At 42.2% G+C, this 18558-nt stretch overlaps 1 protein-coding gene across 2 annotated transcripts in view; it reads right to left on the bottom strand.

Annotated features, from left to right (window-relative positions):
- LOC138472726 (pulmonary surfactant-associated protein D-like) overlaps nt 1–18558 on the bottom strand; it is a 43833-nt gene that overhangs the window by 14892 nt on the left and 10383 nt on the right. For both annotated transcript variants that reach the window (XM_069611045.1, XM_069611046.1), the window contains exon 3: nt 8922–9677. In XM_069611045.1, coding sequence (XP_069467146.1) covers nt 8922–9677 — 756 coding nt within the window. The remainder of the gene's footprint in view (nt 1–8921; nt 9678–18558) is intronic.

The raw sequence follows: 18558 nt of genomic DNA, 5'->3' as shown, positions 1-18558 counted from the left end.
TGCCAATACCGCAGCGAAACTTTGAAAAAAGGTATCCACTGAGGAAACCCTATCAAATGTATCTCCGAAGAGACGAAAATCAGAGGGAGGAAATCAATGAAGGAATATGAAAAGAAGCAAAAGAGAGAAGCTAGTGATGTCACAAGAGACAAGCGTGACACCGTGAGAATACTGGTTGAAGAGAATGCATAGACCTTCCAGAATCTGATGATGAAGTTAAGAAACAATTAAACTTTCGTGTGCGGAGAGAAGATTTCATGTGTGCATGCAAAGTTCTACTGAAAAGCAACCGTCATAAAAGCTAGCTATATTTAGTGACTAAACTGCTGGAGAAGCCACCATTGTATAGAAACTGGACATCAGTGTCATGAATTTTAGTAAGCCACGACCCACGGAGAGGAAAGGCCGAGAATTGTGTTGCAGAAAGAATAAACTGAAATTGTGGAAGTGCCGGGTGAGGTTGTCTGGCCTGGCATCACAACTGAAGCAGCCAAGGTCAGTTATCTATTCTTGAAAGCAGTGAACGTACAAAGGATGAATCATCCCTTATTAAGGGGCAAAGAAAGAACACCAAGAGTGCAGAGTTTTATTTGTTTAAGACATTTGAATGCTGCAGAATAGACCAAATCATGGTCTCCTGTCACATGAGCCAATGATAGAAATAGAGTTGAGCTTGGCGTCCTAGAACAATGATAGTGAGTGCCTGTACTCACATATATTCCCACAGACAAGGATACTTTGCAAGGCCAAGTTCAAAGACAATCTTCAAGGCAGAAGGCATGGGTGATGAGAGATGTTGGGCTAATTGGGTGGGGAGGTAAAGTCAAGTCCACCTCTTAGCACATGGATCTGAGGTTACGTGCTGCTAAGTGAACCGAATGTTCCAGACATGGCACGAGTGTGCCAACCAATTGTAGAGGGCCGTATTATGAAGGGCCTTATAGTTTAAGAATCAATGATAAACCGTGTACTTAATAGTGTTGGGGATAACATGTTTTAGTGGTAGGCATACGTTTTCCATCTGACAGTAGGGCAGCCAATCACAATCCTAGTCCTTATAGAAAGTAAACTTAGATGTTCCCCTTGAACCAGTCATAATCGTGTGTAGATTTTTCTTATTTGCCACGTAGGATGACGTCACCTCTGATGTACTTTTAGTATAAAGGCAATGTTAAATGAGAAAATTGATGAGCGATGAGCGAACGTCCATAGATGTCCGCTGTAAGCTCCCTGTTTTAGATAATTGTTAATAAAACAGCAACATATGCCATCTTCCTTAGTTGGTTGCATTATTTGGACTTGTGCAGCAAGAATGGATGGGAGGACAGATATTACTTAAAATAGATGGGAAGAGTATTGAGGAAAGTAGGCAAAGAGAAGACAAGGATGAACAAGAAGGATAAAGAATGAGAGAAGACAAGCAGAAAAGGAAGAGCAGAGAGCGACGAGAGCAAATATATCAGGTGGAACAAGAAAGGAAAGAAGAACAGGCAGAAGAACAAAGAAAGTATGACAATAGACAGAGAGTGATAAAAGAGAGGGATGGACAGAAAAGGAAGAAAGAAGAGGAGGAAATGCAAAGACTAAGGGATAAAAGATTACAGAGACAGAGGGAAGAGGAGGAATGAAGAGAATGCATAAGGAGAGTGGAAGAGCAAAGGCAAGAGGAAGAAAGAATTAGAAGGGATGCGAGAAAGCGAATAGAAGTAGAGGAAGAAATGGAATGAAAAAGGAAACAACAAGGTCTTGATACTAGTCTCACTCATAAGGAACCAGTATTGCCAAGCCCAGAAACACGATGGGTCAGAATAGAAGAGTTTCTTCCGATAAAGGAAGCAATGCAAGCAATGTCTAGAGTTGCGTTATACAAAGAAAGATTTGATGCGGAAAGCATTGGAGAAAGGTTGGACAAGGTCTATCAACAGTTAAGGTGAAATAGCGAGTATGAGACTTGAGGGAATGATGATAGATCCCCAATGCCTCAATCACAAAGAGAGGAGGGAAGCCTGTTCAGTGATGAACGTCAAGCACTGTCTTTAAGTAGACTGAATCTGGATATGGGTTAAGGGGATGATTGTCAAACTAGCAAGGGGCAAGACATGTCAGACGACGAAAGAGTGTCCCCTCTCGAGGGGAGGAAGCTTGTGCGCCCCTGAAGGAAGCCTGCAAACGGATAAAGAAGTAAGATGGTCTGATCTGGAACAACCTAAGGATAGGATGTCAGATCCCATAGCATATCCTGTGCACCCTAGAGGACGATCGTATAGTGAAAATGGAGAATCGCCACCATTTGTGAGCAGGTTAAGGTTGTTACTCACAAGGAGACATACAGGTACGATTGTCCCTGCCAGGGATAGACTGATAGTAGGATCGGACTCTGGGGTAGGGTTCATGCAGTTTCCCTTATTGGAAAAAAGGGGAGCAAGACCACAGTACATCCCATGGCCACAGAAAGACAAGGATATTTTAAGGTGTAAGCTCCCGAGTTTGACTGATGACATATGGAGAACAGCAGGATATTCAAGTGTGACAGCACAGAACACAGCTCATGATGGAGAGCCGTTTAACACTTGCAGAGCAGATTTTGGAGGACACTCAGGGTACAGTATCCTGACACATCAGATATGGGTGCAATTATGACACATAAGATGAAGGAAGCTAAAGACCCTATTGCTTACATTCAGGATATTTCGGAGAAATCGCAACTTGAAACTTGCGAGCCCTTGGAAAAGTTAGTGGCATTATTTTACCACATTTTATGTTACGGGTAACCTGAGCCAGTACAAAGACAGATGAAGAAACAAGTGGGGATGGAAGCAAAGCCCTGGGCTGAGGTACAGCTGACAATAGTACACCATTGTCGGTTATTACAAGAGAAAAATAAGAAGAAAGATGAGAATAGGAAAATTGAGAAAGCTAAATTAGTTCAGAAATGATTGTCAACATTTTCAATAGAATAGGTGGTATTGACAAGCAGAGAAGGATTGGGAATGCAGGAAGCAATGGGTACATCGCAGGCGAGTAATCTGCACCCGATGGATCAAGGTGGATATGGTTTTGTGCCACAAGGCAGAGGTATAGGCTGTAGAGGAAGTGGAAGACGATGTCAAAATAATTAAGGTGGGTTTCAAGATACGCAGAATGGGAACCAGAGTACTCAAGGAGGTCTTGTTGGACAGGAACCCCCAGTACGTAGGACTTGTGGGATGACAGGGCACATTGCACACGTATGTTGGAGCCAAGGATATGTACAAAATGGCCAATTTTCAAGAGGGGGACTACCATACAGCACACAGACAAAAGAAGGGTTCACCAAAGATCACACATTGTATCAGACACAAGCTCCGCGAGTGCAGCAGGTGCAACAGCAAGAACAAGTGCAAATGAATCCACCGCAAGGGCAGCCACAACAAACCCCTATGCAGACACAGCAGTATGCAAACACAGGACAAGTACTGACACCAAGAAAAGGAGGTGTCAGTGTGGTAGGAGGGAATTCCTTCACAGGGGCAGGGATTGAGCCTGTACCCACAATAGGATAGCCCACAGGGTGACGTGATGTGTTGATTACTATCTGTGACACCAGACCCCCACTAGGAACCAAGGGTTGATGTGAGGATAGGAGGCACATCCTTTTCTTTTCTTGTAGACACAGGAGCAACTCGTTCATGTATACAAGAGGGAAAATATCCAATGTCGGGAATTGCCATGAATGCTGAAGGGTACTCTAGAGCTACGAGTCAAGCTCATTTTACTAATGAATTAGATGTCTCTGTAGGAGAGTGCGACATGTCTGTTCCTTTGTTATATTCAAGACAGACACTGGCCAACATTTTGGGAAGAGATTTAATGACAAAACTAAAGATGACAATGTCATTTACTGATCAAGGAGTAGTGTGTTCCCTCCATGAATACATTTTTTAAACGTGGGAAAATGTATACTGGGGTTCACAGGGCAAGTGCCTCTGTGAGGCGTTGCAGTAGATCCATAGATTTTTCTATATGGAGTGAGTATTCTATTGACATGGCTACCTGGCTTAGTAGGGAAAATTGTGAGGATATCTTGAGAGTTTTTATTTAGACCATGAATACCTATGGACAAAGAGGGAGGACAAACTATCCCTATAGAATTAGATGCAGCCATAGTACGAAGAGAAATTGCGAGGCGTGAAGGAGTAGATGATGAGGGTAGACCATGGAGAACAGTAATAGCTTTCGTGGAAGGGTATAGATTGACTGACATAACTGATGATGATATGTTCAGGGAAGACCAAACAGATGATGAAGTGGTATTCTTTATGAGCATTACATACTGGATAAGGATAGAAAAAAGGGAAGTCCCACAGCGAATGGCGATAATGCAGCAACATCCAGCATTTTTTCAGGAAGACTTGAAAAAGGTGCCCAGTTGTCCTTTGGACCACAGGCTCTTATGAAGTAGAGTTATTGAAGGGAATAGGCAAAGTTAAAATAAAGCTTAAGCCAGGAGTGATTTAACCTCAAGCAAAGCAGTTCCCCATGTCTCAAGAAGCTAATGAGGGAACATTCCAGACCATTTCAGCACTGCTGAAACAACAGATTCTAGTGCCATCGGAATTATTGCGTAATACTGCGGTGTACCTGATCAAAAAATCTAAAGGAGGGTTGTGGAGATTTATATAAGATATGAGACCGATTAACCTGATTGTAGATGCAGGATTTCCGTCAGTCCGTAATCCGGTGACCATACTGTGTAATATCCCGGTGGAAGCTTGATACTCCATGGTGATCGATTTGAAAAATGCATTTTTCTCGATCCCGTCGCTCAAGGACTCGCAAGACTTGACGTCATTTATGGTCCGCCAAACCCGACTGAAACATACTCATTTGCTCCAAGGGTACTGTGAGTCCTCATCGATCTTTAATAGAGTCTTACAAATGGATTTAGGAAATATTGATCTTCAGAGTGCAGTGATACAATACGTAGATGACATTTTAATTTGTAGAACCACAGAAGATGAGTGCATACAAGATTCTGTTCAGTTGATGATTATTCTAGCAGACAAGGGATGTAAGGTTGACAAGGAGAAGATACAATACTGTTAAGCAGAGGTGTTGTACAGAGGTGAATTGATTTTGCATGAAGGAAAGAAAGTGACACCTGAAAGAGCGGAGTCGATTATGAAAACATCAAAACCAAACACAGTGAGACCGATGCAACTGTTTTTTGGATTATGCAACTATGTCAGAGCCTGGCAGTTTGATTATAGTACGTAAACAAGACCACTTCTGCAAGCTTTAAAGAAAGCACAGGTGGAAAAAGGAAAAATAGAATGGACTGGAGAAATGGAGGAAGGGTTTGAGGAGCTGAATAAAGCAATTTGTACAGCCCCTGTTTTAGGAATTCCCAATTATGCTGAGGAACTATATATATATTTTTAATACACAAATGGGATAGTCATGACAGTAGTGTGTATGCAGAAAACTACATTGGGTTATAAATCTTTAGCATATTACACTGGGATTTTAGATCCAGTTATGAGAGGACACTTCCCTTGCGAACAATCATTGGCTACTGCCGTGTTCACGATTGAAAAATCTACAAGTATTGTCATGGGTTGCACTACGACCCTCTTTGTGGAGCATGCTCTGTTTGCCATTTTAGAGAAACTCAAATGCACATTGACATCCAAAGAGCTTCAGCTTATGAGGTAATGATTTCTAACCCAACAATTAAAATTGTAAAATGTAAAATAGTGAAACCTGACACGTTTATATCTAAGCCAATAAAAGAAGGTGATCTTGTGCATGACAGTGCAAATTATGTTGAACTGTATGATGATATACCCCACGTGAAGGAAAATGCTTTAGCAGGAGAAGAAAATTCTCTTTATTCCCGGTTCTTCTAAAATTGATCAGACTAGTGGGGAAATGCATTCAGGCACTGCAGTAGTGAGACATAGATTAAATGGAACATTTGAAGTCATGGCAAGTACAAGTCTACCGTCTCACTTTTCTGTGCAAGCGGCAGAATTTGTAGCATTCATTGTCATGCTGAAGAAACACGAAGGACAGGAAGTGACGGTGTACAGTGACTCTGCCTACGTGATGTCAACCGTATATGCAGGGTTAGCACGTTGGAAGAGGAGGGGCTACCTCTGTGTGGAACGGCACTCCAGTGCAGCATGCATCCTTATTGTAAAGGCTTATTAAGACATTACAACTCCCAGTGGTCACAGCAGTCAATAAAAGTGCAGCGCACACTAAGCAAACAGACTTTATCTCTTGCGGGAACAAAGTCGCAGAGGAAGAAGCCAAAAGGGTTGCATATTCCCCAGATATTTGGGGTTTTGATACTGAGAATATTAAACAAAAAGTAGTCACAACCATGTTAGTGCAAGAAGGGCTTAATACATTATTCATAACCCAACTAATAGAGATTCAAGCGAGTGCACCGCAGGAAGAGCAGGAATTGTGGAAACAAAGGGGGTATTCTTTATCTCCTACAGAAGCATTATGGTGACAAGACAACATTGGAAAGCCGGTGATGCCAGTAGCATTATTGAAGGTTGCACTTGAACAGCTGCATTACCCTGTGCATGTAACTAGGGAGAGTCTTGCTGCTACGAGTGCGGAAGACAGTTTATTCTGAATTTGTTGCACTATTTATGTTAAATGGCATTGTGTGTCAAATGTTTACTGCTGGGCATACACTGAGGACAGAGGGGTAATACCACAACCGAATGGTCCATTTCAACATTTACATATCGACTGTGTCGATATGCTGTAGGTATGTAATGATATAGGTATCTATTAGTGGTGGTAAATCCCTTCTCTAGGTGGATCGAGGCAGGTCTGTGTACACACCCTGATGCCACCTGCGCAGCAAAGTTCTTGGTGCGCAAAGTCTTCCTGAGATGGTGTGTGAGGTGCTGAGTCTGACAATGGCCCACATTGTGTTAACAAGCTATTTGAACAGATAGAGCTTTTATTGAGTATAAAACACACATTTCCTTCTGCCTATCATCCGCAAGTGAACGGGATATGTGAGAGACTTAAAGAAAGGGTTGCCAAGATTAAATTGACTATGAAGAAGGGATGGTTATATTGCCTACCTCTAGCCTTATATGCCCTTCGGAATCATCCAGGATCCGACCATCACCTCACCCTTCATGAACTAGTGACAGGGCAGTGTATGAAAATGTCCCTTACTATTGCTAGATATTTTTCCAAATAAAACCAGCCAATCTGATGGATTCTCACATACACATATGTATCTCCAGACATTATATGGGGTTGTTAAGGACAGGACGGTAATAGTGGAAAACAAGTGAAAAAAGAAAACAATAGGATGTACAAAATGGCAGGAGAGAAAGAAAGGAGAGTGGGTGAAGGAGGAAGAAAGAAGAAAGACATGAGCTGTGGAACCAACATACAGAAAATGATAATTTAAAGGGAGCTGAAGAAAAAATACAATTTTAACTTTTGTCAAACAACCAAGGGGACTCATATACACTCTACCGGTGGTGCTGGGGTTCGGAAATACCTTGTTATGGACTAAGGGGCAGGATGCAGGGTTTACAACAATCTTTTTTAATTTTTATTTCTAGTAATTATTAGTTTGTGCATAATCTAATAAACACAGGGCTTAAACAGCACTACTAAGCAATCAGTGGCCATAAAACAATATTTAACATTCCATTGGTGCTCACAAAAGAAACAAGTCACTGGTTGAAATATCAGCGTGAATCTTTCCTAAAATTAAGCACATTTTGAGAGACAAAATTATGTATATTCTTGACAAAAAACGTACTGGAAATAGGAAACCATTCAATTGTAAAAACAGTTTAAACAGGCTACTTTTTTAAATTTGACATTGTTAATTTCTAATTATCCCTTTCAGTATATAAGGTAGTCATGAAAATAATTCTACTCTTGTCACACTGAGCAAAGCATATTATCAAACCTAGAAAAACCCTTTAATTATTGTTTGATACAAGGTTAGCATTCCTAGATGGACAGTCTGGTACAATCTTAATGTATTCTTTTGAAATACCCATATGAGGCAGGAGAAGGGTACAGAGAGAATCAATGAGGGTTCATTGCATTTTTGGAACATAATAGTAACCACAGATATTCATATTTGACAAATATGCCCGTGATGAAAGGGTTGCATGATCGAACCACTGAGTTCATGATGGGGCACACCCGGTTTGGTGCATGTTTAATTTCTCACACTACTCAGCCTAATATTAAAGTGTTTGTAACAGTAAGCTATATAAATATATATATATATATATATATATATATATATATATATATATATATATATATATATATATATAAACATTTGAAAAGATTGAGGATGTGGCTGTAAGGATAAAATGGCTTTGATATCTGTCAAACCATTGGGGTCCTAAGGCCCACTTGAGCCAGAATGTCAGAAGGGATTCAGAAGCCGATGCAAGGACAGCCATAATGAATTATATATTTATAGGGTTCTCTCACTTACAAATATTCTTTCATGGGCAATAGTCCCCCCACTTAAACCTTTCCAAGGGTATACTGCTTCCAAATACAACAATCTCTGAGGAAATACTCCTTTAAAAATATAATCAGCCAATGGGGATTTCCTGAATTAAAAGACAGCAATTATTACCTTAGCAAAATTCAACCATCCTCAGACACTGTTCTATTGAACATAATTATCAGGGAGGCAAGCCTGCTTTGGGGGTGTTAACACAACAAAATCAAGAAACCCCCTGGGACTGCCTTCACTAAATAATGCATTGGAATCCTCTTCCACAAGAAAATGGAGCACGGGCCAGGGACATACCCTGCCAAACCACAACCAGGGCTATGAGCCTCCCTCCACTGACCTATACCCACCCTGGGGATATTTCATACATATTGTCTCAACAAATCATGAGCCTTCTACTTACCAGAACCCCCACTTTCTCCTTTCTGTCCCTTTTGCCCTAGTTGTCCAGCATTTCCTTTTGGACCTGGTGAGCCATTACCGCCTTTTGGGCCAGGTGTTCCTGCAGTACCTGCTGCTCCCATTGAGCCTTTAGGACCCACAGATCCCACTGGCCCTGGAGGCCCTGCTGTGCCCTTTGGACCTGCTGCTCCCGTTGATCCTATTGAGCCTTTGGGGCCTGCTGAACCTGTTGGTCCTGGAGGTCCTGCTGAACCTTTTGCTCCTGCTGGACCTGCTGGCCCTGCAGGCCCTGCTGCACCCTTAGGACCTGTTATTCCTGCAGCTCCCTTTTGGCCTGCTGGTCCTGGGAGACCTGTTGAGCCTTTTGGGCCTGCTGGCCCTGCTGATCCTGCTGAGCCCTTTGCTCCTGCTGGACCTGCTTGCCCTGTTGCTCCTTTTGGCCCAGTGGAACCTGGTGATCCAGTTGATCCTTTCACACCTGCAGCTCCTGTTGCTCCTGCTGGTCCTGTTTGGCCAATTGATCCTTTTGGGCCCATGGGTCCTATTGGTCCTGCTGGCCCAGCTGAGCCTTTAACCCCATCTGGCCCCATTGGCCCTGTTGGTCCTGCTGTCCCTGTTGGGCCTGGTGACCCAATTGATCCTTTTGGCCCAATCAATCCCTGCTCTCCTTTTGATCCTGCTGGTCCTGTTGAACCATTTAGTCCTATTGGTCCTGCCTTTCCTGGTGGTCCCTGTAGTCCTCTTAGTCCTTGTAATCCTGTCAATAAAATAAGCAAAGACAAAAGATCAATGTATTTTCTATTATCACTCTTAAAATGTAGACTCCAATAATAACAACTAGACATTCGCTTTAGGAAGCAAACAACCCCTCTCCTCATGAGTTAAATGCTTTAATATGTATTTGTGCCAATACATTTGCATGTGGATTCAAGAATATTTATGTATTTATTTGTTTATTTTTGATATTTATATAGCGCAGAAAGCCCAGAGGCATCTAGCCGTTTTAACATAAGAATATGGTTACAGTACGTGCTTGAAGAAAACAAGTTACAATAGTTACAGACCAGGCATACATTGGACCATGATAGTGCAGAAAATACCTACTTGGAAGAGCTTGCCTCTTGTTGCGGGGAACTACATCAGGAGTACATATGAGGGACATAATTGGTACTTTTAATACATAATTGGGAAAGCTCACCTCTTGTTACGGGGAACTACTTCAGGAGTACATATGAGGGACGTAATAGGTACATTTAATACATACTTGGGAAAGCTCACCTCTGTTGCGGGGAGCTACATCTGGAGTACGTATGAGGGACATAATAGGTACATTTCACACAGATGCAAAAGTCTAGCAATGGGCAAATAACAATATAAAGGGTTAATTGGCAAAGAAATTCATTTATGCATGCAAAGTTTGACAGGAACAAATTGAGGCCATAACTACGCATAAGCTTCTTATACAAGGTGAGTTTCAAAGAATCCCATATTCGCCAGGCATGATTTGCACCTGTCACACTTAAAACATGCAAACTGAACTACTTTACGAAAAGAGCAAATTAGCAGGAACAATCTCTGGAAGATAAATGTAAAAAGTAGGGGTAGACAAAGCACCTTGAAAAGGATTCACGCCTATTGAAACAATGGGGTGCACTCGGATTCAATAGATTTAACCCATTTTGGTCCTGAGGTTCAAAATGGTTTGAAACATTTGACTCAGTACTGGAGCCTTTTGTATAGATACAAAAATGTGATGGTTCAACTCTGCTCGAATAACAGCTCTTTGGTAATAATGAATTCTAGGATACTGGACCACTTTCTGAGAATTTAGTATTATTTGTATACAAGAGACATAAAAAATGAAAAAAGTGAAGAGGGAGAGCTCTTTTAATTTTGTTCATTTTAAAAATGCACAGATAGTCTTATCCTAACCTGCACATTTCTTGGGGGGGGATGAACGGCAGTGCATATGATGCGCTGGTCAGCCCTCTTGCATACATTAGTGTCAGGAGCGTACTTGTGACACTAATGCATAACAGGCTCCCAACACCATTGTAGGTACCCGGGAACATAGTTCACAATGACTACTGGATAGAAATGCAGGAGGGTCACCATCCACTTGCCCCTGTTACAAATAGGCAGAGGGGAACGTGACTAGTTTATGTACATTTCAAACAGCATTCCTTTTGTGGATTTGCCATGCACTTTGAAATGTGCAGAAATATCAGCTTGATTGCGCAAATGCGCAAAGGGGTGTACAAGGGCTTCTGAATGTCCGCATCTCGATGTGGACATTCAGATGCCCTTTGAGAACAGGGCACACTTTTGGGGAGGAGGGGCGAAAGTGATGAGAGGTATAGAGGTTTGTTAAAATCGAAATGGAGTTGAAATGTTATTAAACCCAATGTGAGCCATAGTACCCTACGGCTCGCACAGACATGCGCCAATTCGAGGTGAATGGAGAAATTACTGACTTGGCTTAATTTGACTCGTGAGCAATCTCTATGGAGGCTCGAATAGCTCGAGCAGATTCAAACCTTTTCTTCAAAAAGGTTCAAACTCACATTCTAGTGGTGCAATTTAAGGCTCACCCATCCCCAGCAAAAAGTGTTAAAAAGAGAAACAAACATGTGTATACATCTTTACCAGAAACGAAAGGAATACATGAAAAGAAATCAGCACATTTTTTTAAAAAACGAATTCATATTTGTTCATGCCAATTTGCCAGGTTTCCAAATCCGACATAAATCATGTTGGTACAGAAACAAATTGCTTTCGGAGCAACTAACGTTTTAAGTTTCTTGTGAATTAAGATATTCCATTTACTTGTGTAGGAGTGTCCTTCATTTGACCTACCCTGCCATTGACACTCCAACAGATGCACACATTTTAAAGCGGGGGTTTAGGGAGGCCCACCCACAACTATGGGGCAGGTCCACATTTTTTACACAGAATCTAATTGCAATTGCCATTGTTTACTGTTTTGTGAATCGAGCGCAATGTTCAATAAAGTGATTTTCAGCCACAAAAATCTTGGTGACTCTGGGCCCATTTGGATTAATTGGCACACAATATGGCCAGATGGAAACATGGGACTTTAATCTAAGAAGCGTGACAGCGAGTGCACCCATGGTGCCCCGGATGTTTTGTCACTTGATCTAGTTTGTTGCAATATATGACATAAAATACCCCCTAATGTAAGTTAAAAACATATTGCAATCACCAAGGAGTTAAATGAACAAATAGAGTCCCTTTGGAAGGTCACAGAACTCTGAGGTGACTTGCACTATCCTTTTCACGTACAGTAGGGGGTACTTTATTCCTCAAAAGTACATGGCCCACACTTTCTTTAGCTATAATACCTGACCTTTTGTTTGATGTAATGTAAGAGAGCTTGCATTTGCTGACCATGTAATCAATGTGGAATCTGTTCGGATGTAATAAAGCTAGTGTGCAGTTCCTAATGTGTTGCAGGCACATATTTTAAGCAGTTTAACAAAATTCATCGAAAAAATGTTTTCATTTGGTGCTTTAAATTAATTAATATCATTTATATTATTTCTCAGATGTGTTAAATACCAGAAGAGCACACATGAAACAAGCTATCAATCAACAGTTCATTGTCAATTAATGGCTAAAACTACTTTACAAACAAAGATTTTAAAAGCTTGTTACCTCTATACTTTAGCACTGTAGTGACAGCTGGACTTATTTGCTATCTGCTGGTTCAAGCAGCAGGCATTGTGACATAACAACTGAAGCAAAATAACTAATTACAGAACAGTAGTGATGTAATTTTAGATATCACAACTAGCCTGTAATTTAAAAAAAATGAGTACCCGGCGAGGCTGGGATGGTGGAGGAGGTTAAGAACAAAGTCTTTACCACACAGCAAAGACCCCGCTCCGACCCTCCTCAGAGTGGGAGACCACCATCTTCCCTTGACGGGACTAGAGTAAGTGTGCTACCCCATGTCTCTTTCCCCTTCCCTACCCCCAAACCCCTTTTCCACATATTCAATCCTCACCCACCTTGGCCCCATCCAACGTACCTTGCACTGTTTTGTCCCTCGCCGGTCCCATGAACACTAGTATTCCCGGCACGTCCCTATCATAGTTTAGTTTAGTTTAGTTTATTGTTTACTTGGTAGGCACTTATACAATAAGGAAATACTGTTTTAAAGCACCCACAGGGCAAGGGAGGACAAACTTACTATGCTTTGTTGTTAAAGTATATTTCACATAAAACCGCTTGATATTGAACATTGGCCTAAGCGCATTCGCATCATACTGTAAATCGCATTTCAATGAACCTGAAACAGACTGAGTATGCTGCCATTTTAGAATCATCCACCATTTTGATTAACTCCTATTTCTGCCTCATGTTAAACTTTGTGTTTTCGGCTCCAGCAGAGGAATATGAACTTTGTACTGTGTCAACGAAGATAAACATGTTGAAGCTGCTAAGGTGGAATTGTTCGTCCTGCACTAAGACACCTTGGAGCTAAAATAGAGCCATATTTAAACAGTAATCTAGAGACCATATGTATCAATAGTGTCTTCTCCCTTCAAACAGCAAAACAGAATGTTGAATAGCTGAATATGTGCTTTTGCAGAATTCTGTGTTTTCGCTCCTTGAAACTAAGCTGACTTTAAACTTAAGAACAAGCGGTAGACAAATATGAGTAAATGAAACAAAGACTGTTACCGTTGTGCTTTATGTGAAAACAAATGTGTCTAGTGTTTGAGGAAAACATTGAACAATGTATAGTTGTTTGAATCTGTATTAGTTATGTGAACTGGCTATGAACAGTAGTGAATGGGTAACTCGAAAATGGGCTGGGCGATGTGTCCGGGATTGTGAGAGAAATGTATAAATGTGCATGCTTTGTAATGTCCAGCACTCTCTCATCTCATGGTATCCACTACCACATATTTCAAGGTGTTGAGAGGCCAGACAGCTGTTCTGCAAAATAAGAGTGTACTTGTCCCATTCTACTCGTGCTTGGCATATTTCTATTAAGTGGTATTAAGCCTTGATATTTCTTTAATATTTCATTGTGATTATTCAGAATGTGCACATGCAGCAAGCAAGGCAGGGGGGTAAGTGCTGGGGGTCCAAGCTCATGGGTGAGCCACAGATGAAGTGCTAGGAATGATGTGTGCTGCACGGCCCAAAGCCGCGAGGGGTATAAGTGCGAGCCTCCAGTGCAGAGGGTAAAGTGCAAGTGCAGAGGAAAGACAGGAGCTGGTTCCAATGGGTGTGGAAGGTCTGAGCCCCGAGGATGCATAAGGGCCCAGGACACCAATCATAGAAACTCTGGGTTTAGCAGGGGAGAGAAGAAGGGAAAGAGGAAGTAAAGAGGAGAGTCTTAAGGAACTTATGAAATTCAAGCAGATCCTGCTCGAGTCACAGATGGGGGGTCTGTTCTATAGGAGGGAGCCATCTGAGGAAAGTGAGTGACCACCTGCCCTCTGTTTAGCAAAACACTTTACACACAGAGAGTTGGAGCCAGAGGAGCATAGTGGTCTAGAGGGAAAGTATTTAGTAAGATAGTGTTGAAGATAGTGTGCTCCCTGGGCCCAGACCGCCTTGTGGATGCAGAGCCATTTGAATTCAATACGTGCAGCAACCAGGAGCCAGCAAAGACTTTTTAGTGCAGGAGAGATGCGGTCCCTTGGCTTGAGGCTAAGGATAAGTATTGCTGCCCTATTCTGGATTAGCTGGAGGGGTCGCAGAGTGAAAGATGGTAGGTTCAAGAAGAGGCTTTTGCAATAGTCAAGCCTAGAGATAACCAGGGCTTGGGTCACATTAAGTCCCTGGGGGAAATTGAGAAAAGGGAGAATTCCTTTGAGAAGGAAAAGCTGAAAGTGGGACTTCTTGGCAATGTCCTTAGTGTGAGGGAGGAAGGAGAGAGAGGAGTTGTACATGACTCCAAGGTTTCTTCTTCAGAAGAGGGTGCATGGGGAGAGCCAAAGGAGGAAGGCCAGAGTGAAGGGCAATCCATGGCTGTCATGGAAAGGGAGAAGGGACTCCATGTAGTTCCCTTTACCCCAATCCATGGTGGCCATCTTGATTTGTAGCTTTATCTCAAGCTGATAAATGGCACACATGCAGTTTCTCAACTTGAGATAAACACACTTTTAGTACCCTGGTATAGCAATATAACCCTTTCAGGAGGGCAATACCAACTAGATAATGCCAGGGGCTAACGTTAAAGCCCTCGCTTAACTCTGAATTGTAGCATATGCCCCATGGCATTACCAGACTAGCAATGCCCCCCCTGCTCGAGTTATATTGCTTAAACAGCGCCTTGCCTGTGTATAGGCACTTAAAAAATAAACAATACCATTACCAATACCATTAAATATTTCTAGATTTTTAGACTGATGTCGCAGGCTGCAATGTGCTATAATCTTTCTTAAAACAAGTTTTGATAGCATATAGTGAAATTGTGTGCATCTTTGGGAGGATAACACAATACAGGCATACAAAGCCAGAATAGCTTTCTGATCCAATGGTACCAACCTAAAATATTGTTTTAGAAAGGTAATGAAATTACATTAAAACAAATCTGGGCAGTTTTAATACCAACTCTCTCTTCCTAAATATCTTCCCTCTCAAGCTCTTCACTCATCCGCCTCCAACTCCCTCAGGGTCAGTCACTTCTCAAAGCAACGAGTTGGTGGAAGATCTCTTTTTTTGGCTGGGGCCTCCCTCTAGAACAGCCTCCCCGCCACCCTGCCTCATTGAAACTTGAGGAGAACCATCTCCAGTTCTGGAAGCACCTCAAGACCTTTCTCTTTGCTTCTGCTTTCTCTCCTCCACTCCCCTGCTGAACTCCTGAATGATACTGCACTGGTTACCTGGCTACCCTCTGATATCGGGACCAGGTCCCCTGCCCCGCCAGCTGCACACCTGCACACCTGCAATGCCTCCCGAGCAACCCCTGCACTGGCGGCTGTTTCTGTATCCCTACAGTCCCTCAGCTCTTGACACTTGATGTCTGCACTTACCCCTGCATTTGCCACTAGCTGGCCACACTTTCACCAATTGTTTATTTATTTTATTTATTCTTACTGTTGATCCTATGCATTGCATTGCCTCCGCCCCTTCCCCCGCACGTTCCCTTTCACCCCTCCCCTGTACTTGCGCGATCTCAATGTTACCTGGGCTAGAAAGATTGTTGTCTTTGCTTTCCCTTTGTTCCCCCTCCCTTGCCTCGTCACGCCTTGTAACACTTGTGTATAGGCACGTTATAAATGCAATATCATATCATATCATGGTTAAGCCACGCCACGCCGTCTTTTGAGTTAACATTCATGATAATTAATTTAGGAAAACCGTAACCAAAATGATAGGATTTATAATAATTTGAGAAAGATACATTGATTTATCAGAAGATATGAATGGGATTATTTTAAAACAATCCTAAATTGCACTGAAGTGGCCGTGTTTGCTTTCATTTGCACTAAATTTCAAAAGATCCCTCCCATGCTAATTTGGTAATTTCCAAAACAGAGTGGAAATGCAAAGAGTAAAACAAAATCAACATGACCTTTACTCTTCATATTTCTAATCCGTTTTGGAAAATGTGTAAATGCTGCCTGCAGATTAGCTTTAGCAGGTGACATTTACAATGGATTCCTCTGAAATAATCCGACTTTTATCACGTGGTAAAGGGACACGGATCGCGTAGGAATCCATTGGGAGAACACCAAGGTGCTAATTGAAGGTAGAGTGCCAGTGCACAACGGCAATGTCTATCCAGTTCCTTGCCTTAACTCCTCCTACAAATAGCATAGAAATCAATCACATGAGAAATGCACAGCGCAAAGAGCTTGCATCTTCACTTTACACTTTGCCTTTATGCTCTGGGGGTTTAGAAAGTTACCCCCATAATCTTCCTTTTTGCACACTGTTTATGATAATGAATGAATGCATCATGGGTGGTATTATAGAAACTATACGCTGACCCAAATGCAATTAGCACTATGCCAAAATATGCTGCAGTGTAAAGAACATATTGTTTTAATACATGTTTGCACCAAGCCGACGTTTGCATTAGTCTTACGGCCTCATCACGAGTTGGGTGGTATCCCGGCAGTATTCCCACTGGGATACTGCCTGGGCTGATAGCGTTACCGCCACCCGGTCCGATGCTATTAGCGCCGGATCAAGGGTTGGACGGTGATGGGTATTCCCCATTCCCCATTGGGTCCAATGGGGCCTTTTCAGCGCAATTAGCGTCTGCTAATAGCGCAGCGCCAATTGCGCCATAAAATGTGCATTACATTGGCGCATTTAACCCTGATGTAGTGTTTGTGACTCGTGATTGGCAGGACCCTTAAATGCGGCGGTAATAGCGTTACCGCTGCATTTAAGGGCTACCACCCAACTCCCTTAGACTTTTGCCCTGGTGTAAAATGCATTGAAAGAATACGTTCTTTTGCACTAGGGCAATTTCTGTCCTAGTGCTAACTGTACTTTCACCTGTGCGATGTTTCTTTGAATCGCAATAGACCAACACATAACGACTATATAACCTGGGCGATTTACCTATTTTTAAGTTCAATTGCCAATATTTTGTAAGGGTGTGGGTGCAGCGGATGGGTTGGGAATCATAGAGGTGAAAGGATTCAAGAGTGGGGTTTTAAATCCCTGACAATATGTTTAGGCAATCCAAAGACATTTCTAGCCTGGTTTGTTTGTCACATTATGCACTCATAGCAAGTCATCTTGGCAATAGGCAAAGGTTATCTACCATCAGAATGATCGTCAAACTTAACATCAATGCTAGGATGTTCACTTCAAATTGGAAAAATCAGGCAATGTGGATATTTGTGCAATCAAACTGTGCTGTGTTGGAGAATGTCTTGCCAAGGGTACTATTTAATTCAGATCCAATAACAGACCAGTTTGATTTGATCTGTCGGCATGAGCATGGGGTATTCAAACTATTGCCTTTGGGATGATTACATCCCCAGCATAGGTCTGTCATACCTAAGCCTCCTCTATATAGTGTACTGAGACTCCAATGCCAGTGATCTACGATCTCTAACCAGATAAAGGTGAGTCTTACCTTGGAACTCCAATCTTCATTAACAGACCATTAATATGACAAGGTAGAGGCAATTCTCCAGGAAGAGCCAATTGGGTGCCGAAACATCCTGGTGGTGCTTTATGAAAGGCTAAAATACACAGTTCTGTTTGTGAAAACCAATGACTCCCAGAATTGTGATCATCTGCATATAAACGCACCCTATTAAGTCTGGGTCTATAAACCCTCTGTACAAAGGATTATACATTTTCATCTACTGTTATGCTGAAAGTTAAAGTTTTGTTACTACTGTAACAGCCTCTATCTTAATCTGCCTGCCTCCACTCTCCGCCCTCTGCAACTCATCCAGAACAGGACTGCGAGACTTGTCCTTGGCCTCAAGACCAGGGACCTTATCTCTCCAGGACTGAAATCTCTACACTGGCTCCCAGTAGCTGCGAGGATTAAGTTCAAAACCCTCTGCATTGTCCACAAGGCCTTCTGGGGCCTGGGGCCTAAATACCTTCAACTCTCTCTTCCTAAATATCTTTCTTCCCGAGCCCTTCGCTCATCCGTCTCCAACTCCCTCAGGGTCAGC

This window comes from Ambystoma mexicanum, chromosome 8 (genome assembly GCF_040938575.1).
Source record: "Ambystoma mexicanum isolate Mex_15411 chromosome 8, UKY_AmexF1_1, whole genome shotgun sequence".
Classification (NCBI taxonomy): Eukaryota; Metazoa; Chordata; class Amphibia; order Caudata; family Ambystomatidae; genus Ambystoma; species Ambystoma mexicanum.
This window is presented reverse-complemented; position numbering and strand designations above follow the sequence as displayed.